This window comes from Dama dama, chromosome 5 (genome assembly GCF_033118175.1).
Source record: "Dama dama isolate Ldn47 chromosome 5, ASM3311817v1, whole genome shotgun sequence".
Taxonomy (NCBI): domain Eukaryota; kingdom Metazoa; phylum Chordata; class Mammalia; order Artiodactyla; family Cervidae; genus Dama; species Dama dama.
The window spans coordinates 62,379,231-62,388,525 of NC_083685.1; the positions used below are offsets into that span (position 1 = coordinate 62,379,231).

General features: G+C 56.1%; 1 protein-coding gene across 5 annotated transcripts in view; it reads left to right on the forward strand.

Annotated features, from left to right (window-relative positions):
• Positions 1–9,067, forward strand: part of DCLK2 (doublecortin like kinase 2) — a 186,012-nt gene extending 176,945 nt beyond the window's left edge. For 2 of the 5 annotated variants that reach the window (XM_061142474.1, XM_061142475.1), the window contains exons 14-17: positions 2,148–2,244; positions 2,786–2,866; positions 3,913–4,029; positions 8,882–9,067. In XM_061142474.1, the coding sequence (XP_060998457.1) occupies positions 2,148–2,244; positions 2,786–2,866; positions 3,913–4,029; positions 8,882–9,067 (481 nt within the window). Of the gene's footprint in view, positions 1–2,147; positions 2,245–2,785; positions 2,867–3,912; positions 4,030–6,534; positions 8,522–8,881 lie in introns of those variants that run through there. The other 3 variants (XR_009692908.1, XM_061142477.1, XM_061142476.1) reach the window with 3 other exon arrangements.
• The last annotated feature ends 228 nt before the right edge of the window (positions 9,068–9,295 follow it).

The window sequence follows — 9,295 nt, forward strand, 5'->3', positions numbered from 1 at the left end:
TGCTTCTATAAAATCCCATTGTGCTTTTAGGCACATTCTTTATTCATTTTTAAGGAGACATGAGCTGAATTAAGTCAGTAAAGAGGTAACAGTGAAAAGGAAAGAGCATTTGGACACCTAGAAAGAAACAGTCTGTGCTCACTCGAAGAACATCAGTTTCTCGGGTAGCAGGGGTTGGGGGCATCACTTGCCTTGCCTGCTGGCCTGGCCTGACCTGTGTTGCTCTGAGTGCTGCATGACATCATGAAGCAGCAGTGTCGATTCTGCTGAGCTTGGTTTAATATAATGAACGTTCACAGAGCTCACAAACTCTGTTCTTTCTCCTAGAACAGGATGAGGCAGCCACCTCATCACACAGCCCCAGAGGCTGTCTCTGGACACGGCCCTGAATCATCTGTTTCTAGGGATGCCACATTCACCATTGCAGACCCTGGAGGACTGGTAGCTGACCAGGCTCCTGCACAGGAGGCTGGGCGGGGTCCCACGTGAGCACCCTGAGCAGTGCGTGGGGCTGAAGGCAGTCTGGGGGTAACTCTGGGAGAAACGTTGCATCCTTGCCAAGTGATCAGGGCTTGCCTGGTAGCTCAGCTGGTGAAGAATCCGCCTGCAATGCAGGAGACCCTGGTTTGATTCCTGGGTCAGGAAGATCTGCTGGAGAAGGGATAGGCTACCCACTCCAGTATTCTTGGGCTTCCCTTGCAGCTCAGCTGGTAAAGAATCCGCCTGCAATGCGGGAGATCTAGGTTCAATTCCTGGGTTGGGAAGTTCCACTGGAGAAGGGAAAGGCTACCCACTCTAGTATTGGGCTTCCCTGGTAGCTCAGATGGTAAAGCTTCTTCCTGCAATGTGGGAGACCTGGGTTCGATCCCTGAGCCTGAAGATCTCCTGGAGAAGGAACTGGCAACCCACTCCAGTACTCTTGCCTGAAAAATTTCATGGATGGAGGAGCCTGGCAGGCTACAGTCAATGGGGTCATAAAGAGTTGGACACGACTGAGCAACTAACACTTACTTAACACGTATTTGCCAAGTGAGGCTGAACTTCCGCTCCTGGATTTTGATCTTGACTCCAGCAGCCCTTCCTGAGTTTTCTTCTAGGCTTTGCAGTGGCCTGGGGAGCCAGTGACTTGCTTCTCACTCTGGCCATTGATGTGGCCGCCAAGGGGAGGGGCCATGTGGCTGTGGAGATGCAGTTTTCTGGGAGGCAGGGGACATCCAGTTCCCTGAATTTTTCCCAGCAGTATTTCCGCATTTTTCTGGCACTGTCCATCAAACGTCAAGTCATCTTTTACTCTTTAGACACCAGCTGTGTGCAGCTCTGAGAGAGGCAGGCAGGGAGGGACGCCCACCTCGGGGTCCTGCACCCATGAAGTTCTAGTGGATGTCCTTAGATGATGGGCTTTTTCCTCTCACACTGAGCTTCAGTGAAAGGTTTCAGTGGGGAGCGTGTTGCCCTGTGAATGTTTATCCAGATTCTGAACTCCTTATAACTTTCCATGTGTTGGCTGCTTCGCTATCTCTGGCTGTTTTGTTGGGAAAGTAGAAGGGGGAAGGACAAGGAGATCTGACTCAGGTTTGCTGCTTTCCCCACTTACTATTATACCATGAATGACTGAGGGCAGATGCTGAGCTGCTTTTTTTTTTTGAAATGAGGACTTACATTTTTGTGGATTCCATTTTTTCTTGAGTCTTTTGTTTTTTGTGGAAAAATACATGTGACATAAAATCTATCCCTTTAACCATTTGTAAGTGTACAATTTCAAGTGTTAAGTGGTATTAAGTAGATTTAAACTGTTGTGTAACCGTCACCACCACCCATCTCCAGAACATCTTTGTCCTCCCACGCTGAAACCCGGTACCCGCTGAACAGAGTTCTTGCATCTCTGCTCCTCTCTCTCTGCCCTGCTCCTCCTCCTTTCTCCACCACCTCCCTTCCTCCCCCTTCTCTCTGATTCCCAGGTCCATGGAAATGTTCCTTGGTTCATCATCTAGAAGGGAGAGTGTCATCCCAAACCTGGTTGAGATGCTTGCCAAGCTGTGAAACACCCACGCCAGAGACACTGGACTCCCGTCTCCCCTCCCCGTGAGCCTCTTATTGCAATGCCGAATGGTGACGCTGACTCTTCTGTTTCTCTGTCACTGCCTCAGTGAGAACAACCTCCAGGAGGATCTCTTTGACCAGATCTTGGCCGGGAAGCTGGAGTTCCCAGCCCCCTACTGGGACAACATCACAGACTCGGCCAAGGTACCCATGCGGCCTGGCTCTGGGGGGCGGCGTGTTGAGGGGTCCTCGCCTGTCACGGGGGGCTGTCGCCGCTCTTGTTGTTGTGCTCTGGGTCTGTCTGGACTGTGGCTCACCCCGCAGTGCGGTGCCTGAAATACTTCGCCGGGTTCTGGAAGCTGGCCTGGCTGTCTCCCCCGTGTGCCGAGGCCGCCCTCTTAGGGCTTCCAGACGCTTCACTAAGCCCTCAACATCTGCTCCTTCGTTTGCTCGGGAGCTGTGTCCTAGACCCCGCGGCCTGCAGGGGTGGCCCCAGGAGGCCCGTGGCATTGCTGGAAGGAGCAGGTCCGCGGCGCGGCGCTGTGGATGAGGGCAGTGCCCAGAGCCCGCAGGAGGGGACGCCGTGGTCTGCGTGGACTCGGCCACCTGCCTCGGAGCCTGGGGAGGCAGAGGTGTGACCGTGCCGGCTGTTCTCCAAAGGGCTCGGTGTGAACGCACGCTTTCTGTGCCTGCGGTTCGCCACCCCACTTTTATCCCCACTGGCGTCTCCTGTCTTTCTTTCCAGGAGTTAATCAGTCAGATGCTTCAGGTCAATGTTGAAGCGCGGTGCACAGCAAGACAGATCCTGAGCCACCCCTGGGTGTCCGTAAGTACCCACGTCCCCGGGGGACCGACGTCTCTGTGTCCTGCGGGCCGCAGCGGGCCACCTCGCCTGGGCTGTGGTGCAGACCGAGGTCTGGGCCCACGTTCTGTGGCGCCCTGGGCATCCTTTTCCATAGTCACGCTGCCTGCCCTCTGGAGGACGCGGCGGGCACCGGGCCCCTCTGTGAGGGACGGGGCTCACCCCGTCTCTGCAGGCTGCAGCGTCCTCACCTGTGAGGTGCTCTCCAAGGACCTTTTCCCATCATCCTGGGGTTTGAGAGTCTTCAGCACGTGCCCAGAGATGAGCCTGTGTCAGAGTCGGACCTCTGTCTTCCTGGCCCGTGGTCACAGGAGTGCTCCTGCTCCCGGTGGGGCGGGTAGGAGCCGGGTGGAGGATGTGTGAAGTTCGGGGAGTGCTCTGAGTGTGGACAATGCCTCGGGGCTCGGGTCAAACAAAGTCCACGCCAGGAGAGCCTGGGTCCCCTCAGTCCTCGGAGCCTGGCGGACGTGGCATTAATTCAGGGGCTTCTGCTGACTTCAGGGGCGCCCTGTGCACCTCTGCCAGCCAGCTTCTGTCCCCCACATCCTGACAACTCCGTTCAGGCTCTCTGGGTCCTATTACGTGACTTGGTTCTTGGGCCAAGTAGCTGAGATGCTGCATTTTTTTACTGAGTGATAAAGACTAGACACTACCTGCATTCTTGACTAAAATGATAATTTTGATGTTTCCATGGGCAGGATCTGTACTAAACTAGGTGGCATTTATGCTGTGGAGGAAGGTCTCTGAGCCCTGCAGAAGGCCCTTCCGCCCTCTCCTCAGCCCAGTCCAGACCTCAGGAGGGAGGTGCATGGTAGAGGGTCTTTGTGGGGGTCAGAGAACTGCCAAACAGCAGTCGTTATTTTCAGTTATTTGACTCAAATGGTTCCCCGGATCTCATGGCTCAGATGGCCCTATTAGGAGGAGACGGTGGGAGTGACGGATGGTGTGTAACTGCTGAGGAAGAGACAACATTGAGACTCAGGGTTGGTGTCTTTGCCTCTTTTCTGTAGGATGACGCCTCCCAGGAGAATAATATGCAAGCTGAAGTAACAGGTAAACTCAAACAGCACTTTAATAACGCGCTCCCCAAACAGAACAGCACGACCACCGGGGTCTCCGTTATCATGGTGAGTAGAGCACGGGTCCGCCCTTGGGCAGCTGCAGGGCCGGCCTGACTGCTCCGCTGACAGTGAGCCTTGCAGAGCCAGCGGCCCAGCGCTCCCTGCTCGCGGCCCTGGTGCCTTCTGGGCTCTTCCCTCCACGGCGAGAGTGGCCTGGCATGTGAAGGGCACCGTGTGGCCAGCTCCCAGTCTGCGGGCCCTGGGATAGGAGGGTGTGCAGGTTCCTGGCAGGCCAGACTGTAGGGCCCTGGACCTGGGCCCCCGCCTCTTCTGGGCTCAGTGGGCCCTGGGCTGCGGCGTCTGTCCCAGCCCTGCTTTCCCCCGCAGAGAGGGCTCCCCAGCCAGGCGGGACTTGCAGCCAAAGGCAACAACTCCCTGACTCCTCAGGGCTTCACAAATAGATTATCTGAGCTGTGAATGAGTCTTTGGGGCTGGGGATAAGAAACAGCTAGGGTTAAGCAAATTCCATATTTTAAAAAATCAGTATTTTGTGATTTTTAAAAGTTCAGAAGAATAAAAAAAAATTGGGTTTTTCAGGGCTGGTAAAATGTTATGAGAAGTTAGGAACACTGATCCCCATATTTTGTCAGATGTTCCTTCTAAAATGTTTTTGAGGCAGCTTACCTAAATCCATAAACACAGCAAATGGAAAATGGCATTAAAGTACGTGAAGTAACATGAAAGTAAGTCAGGGAACAGGAGAAGATGGCAGAAAAGATAAAAGTGAGTCCAAAGTGTAGTCAGCAGCCCTCCCAGCAGCTGTCCAGACTCGAGTCCTTGCTCCTGTGAGCCGTGAAGCTGGCCCCCGTGGGCCCCCCGTGCTGTCCCCCCTGCTCATAGGATCGGGGAGCAGCGGGGCTGCCTGCCAGGGGAGAGGCAGGCTTTCCCTGGAGGTGGGGGGCCCAGGAGCCGGACAGCAGGAGATGGGCCATCCCCCACTCCATCACTCTGGCCTCAGGACGGACCCACCCTCTCTGGAAAGGCTGCTTTCCTGCTGACTGGGGGGAAACCAGCCGCGTATTCTCCCAGCACATTGCACCTCCGATCCTTCCCTTGGAGGACTGGGTGCAGGTGGGGGCCGGAGGGAAGCCCCTGCTCTGTCCCGGGCTGGGGGGCCGCTCTCCTCCTCCCCTGCCAGGCTGCCGGCCCCCGGGGGCTCTGGGCCAAACCAGCGGGAAGGCCTCTTGAGCTGTGGTTTTCCCGGGATCTCAGTGGTGTCCCGCCAAAAGCCTGCGACGGTCAGAGCTGTCACAGAGCGGCAGCTGAGACCCTGTGGGAAAAGCCGTCCTGTCTGAGCCCACGGCAGAACCTTCTCAGTAGTCACTGCCGCCTGGGATCGGTCACAGCCCTGCCGCCAGCCATGCTGTTAGGCAGCTCCTGGGGACATCTAGAAAAACCTGAAACATCAGAAATTCCCACACTCACCATGTAATAAAAAACCTTAAGGGTTAGCACACTTATGTGTGTGATAACCACACATGAATTAAGCTTCCTAATCTCCTAGAGGGAGAAGCTTTATTGGATTCGCCCAGAGCTCATGAGCGCTTCCCCATCAGCCCCTGGGCCACCGACTCACGGCCCAGATGCAGGGCCTGTGGCCCACCAAGGTTCTGGAACGATCGGCGCTTTTGCCTTTCGGCCCAGAACAGGCTCTGTTCTGGATGAGGACATCCAGGCCCTCTCAGAACCTACGTCTTGTGGTTTACAAATGGCGTTTATCTATTTGCTGATGAAGTTTAAGACCTTTAACAGGATGTTTGCGTGAATGAACACTGCTTTATTATTTGTGAGTCTAGCAGTGATTGTGAGCATTGTGTGTTCACGTGTGTATTAAGTGTCTTGTCGGGCGTGTTGGCAGAGCCCCATCTCACCCCCCACCCCCCCACCCCCCCCCCACCCCCCCGTTCCCTACATAACTCTGCAGCTCCTTAGCTCTGGGGAGGTGCTGGCTGACCCACGAGGTCCAAAACCCATGGGGGAATCAGGAGCACTTGTCTCTAGAGGGACCAGTTCTCCACGGCCAGAAAGCCAGCCTGGGAATCTGGCTTGTCCCACGCAGGCCTCCATGGGGAGGTCATACATCCTCACCCGACAGAGGCCTGGCCCGGCATGGTTGTGTTGGGGCAGCTTGCAACGCTTCCGAGTCATCAGTCCTTCCCTCACCCCCCTGCCTGACCACCACCACCTTCACCATTCCCGTGTGTCTGTGTGTCGTGCCCTTGGGAACAGTTTCAAATGTTTTCTTAAAAATCCTGATTCACAGACAGCTCTTCCTGATATGTATATGTTCTCCTCTCTGGGGCATGTAAGGTTCAGGTGGTTTCCTGCTGATACAAATAGCAGTGGAAACAGGGCATCAGTGTCCTGAGACGGGACCCTCTGGTTGGGTTTTGTTCTCTTAGGACTGCCAGAATTGGAGCCTGGGGCTCCGGTGAGGAAAGGGTAGGACAGGAATGGTAAATAACGGTGAGCAAGTAAAGTTGATGCTGTTGTCTGCATTTTGTTTGACAGTTTGACTTGACAGTTTGAGAGACACTTCAGAGTTTCACTGTGTACCCCGCTGAGGCTCTGGGGACCCTGGAGCAGCATTCTGGTATTCACCGTGCTGTGCTTCCTCAGAGCGGCCTCTAATTCTCAGCCCGTCTTATCTGCATGCTTTTCTCAGACCCTGACAGCAGCGTCCAGCTCTCAGCTTCTCATGGGTGCAGGTCTCCTGTACCTACTGACACCCATTTTGGCCAAACACACCCGTGAAAACTTTACTTAAAACTCTTCAGCTTGCCACATCACCTTGCTTCCCAGACCAAAAGCTGGTGAGGGCACGGGAGGAGGGCGCCAGTCGTTCTCCTGCTGAAGGTTATCTTTCACTGAGGTGCAAATACGTATCTTTTAGTGGATGACAGCATAAGATGGGAGCCTTTGGGAAGGCTTTGGTTCTTTCTCCAAGTACATTTGCAAGGAGGCCCTGTCAGGCTTTGGGATAGGAGAATCCTAGAGGATAGGGTTTTGGTTTAAGTTGGGCCTGTGGTTTCGGATTGCACTTGCATTTGCTCTGACTTGTCCTGAGAGGCTTAAGGAAAGAGCCTGCACCTGCAAAGCAGCTCAGGGCCTGGCCCAGAAGAGGCCATCTCGTGGTGGAAAAGAGAATTAATGATAAGAAACCCCTTGTGGCTGCATTTTGTAGCCTCGTAGCTGACTGGAGAAAGGGTGGATTCAAAAGGAGTGCTTCCTCACTGGGGGGACTGTGCTCCTTTCAGGGGGACGTTGGGAAGGACTGGGGCTTAATTTAAGTTAGACAAAACTGTTTCGACTGTGTTGCTTCTGTTGAAAGTAAGTCCAGTTTCTGTCCCCGCTTCTCTCCTCCCTCCTCGCGCCTCTCCCGCTGCCTGCATTGCTTTCCTCTGGCTAGGTCCAAGGCGATGGTATGTACTAACCGCACCGCTCTGCTTCCTCCTGCTGCACACATTCATGCTCTTGCCGGGAAGAGAAGAGGAGAAATAACCGTGGGGATGGTGGTGTCTTTGGCCCAGGGGAGGCTTTTGGGTGGAAAACGGCGGAAGAAGCCTCTCTGCGCTTTCCGAGTTTTCCCTGAGGGGGTGGCCTGGCCTCTGCTCACACTAGGCGCTCCGAAGCTTGTTAAGGTGCAGGGCTGAGTTTCTGATTTGGCTTTTCCCCAGTTACCTCTTCTCCAGGAAACGGAAAGTGCCCTTGGCAATCACTGAGTGTTCAGGAAGGGCCTGTGGAGAACACCTGCCTTCCAGTCTGCACCAAGGGCCCCGCAGGCAGCCGCCCAAGGTCTAGGAAGCCGCCCAAGATCTAGGAAGCCCCATTTGTTCATACTTTCTTCAGGCACTTTTTCCCCTCCTGGAGTCCTGGAAGACTCGATGGTTCCTTTCCCCATCAAGGTGGTTAGATGACAAGGAAAGGACTTCTGGTCCACATGCCTTTCAGCTAAAGGTGCTGAGAACTGAAAGAGCCCCGCGTTTGGAAAACGCGGTGAGAGGGCACCTGGCCTGGCCTCCCTGGCCGAGCAGCAGTCATACCTGGTCAGAGGAGGAGGCAGGCGGGCCAGTCTCCCTCCAGGCTAGGGTCAGAGGGCAGGGGACATCTGTGCCCCTGGAGCAGGGGAAAGTGAGCCTGCTAGTCGCTCAGCCATTTCCTACTCTTCCTGACCCCATGGTCTGTCGCCAACTAGGCTCCTCCATCCATGGAATTCTCCAGGCAATAACACTGAAGTGGGCTGCAATGCTCTTCTCCTGGGGATCTTCCCTACCCAGGGATTGAACCCTGGTCTCCTACATTACAGGCAGATTTTTTTTTAACCCTCTGAGCCACCAGGGGGAGCAGGTCACAACCCTTGGGGGTGTGAAGACACCCCACAGGAAGAGAAGGCCAGGGAGGAGCTGCTGGAGGGTGGAAAGATGGGCGATGTTACACCCTGCATTCCCAGGCTTTTCATAAATTGCTGGCCGCCACTGCGGCGGTGGTTTCGGGGCGGGGTGGGGGTTAGGTATTACAGATGACATGACTTAACCTTTCCAGTCTCCCGATGGGGAACCTTCTTTAGAGAAGTTAGCAGTCAGGTGCCTTGCATTCCCATGCGGTTTGCTTCTTGTCCAGGATGCTTCTGGGCTCAGATCCCAGAGGCTCCGGCCAGGGCCGTAGGAGCAGAGGCCGCGGTGAGGGATGGAGGGATGGAGGGACTGCTGGGCCGGCCGGGGCGGGGGGGCGCCGTCAGGCCACGGGCGTTATTCTCCTCTCCTGCTCCCGGCCTGCATGCTCGGCGCGCCCCGCTCGCTCGCGGTGCCGGGCGCAGGCGGCGGACTCACGTGTCTTCCGTCTCCTGCTCTCTCCCCAGAACACGGCTCTAGATAAGGAGGGCCAGATCTTCGGCAGCAAGCTTGGCGCCGACGGCGGCCGACCCGGCCTGGAGCCCGCCGCCCCGGCGCCCGCCGCGCCCCCGGAGCCGCCCCCGCACCCCGGCCCTCCCGTCCCCGCCCCGGGCAGCGAGCGGGCGGGGACCTGGCGCCGCCACCGCGACTGACCCGCTGCCGGGCGCAGCTCCGCACACCGCCCGGCCGGGCGCCTCGGGGGCCTGGAGGGGCCCGTCAGCGTCGGCTTCGGGGACGGCCCTCGGAGCGGCGGCTTTAAATGTCCCATCTTTCCAGTTCGGTGGGCGTTGGACGGCATCGCCAGGAGACTGTGCAACTTCGATCAGGCATCCAGCGCATTTTTATAGAAACGCTCCGGATGATCCAAGGCCTCTATTTGA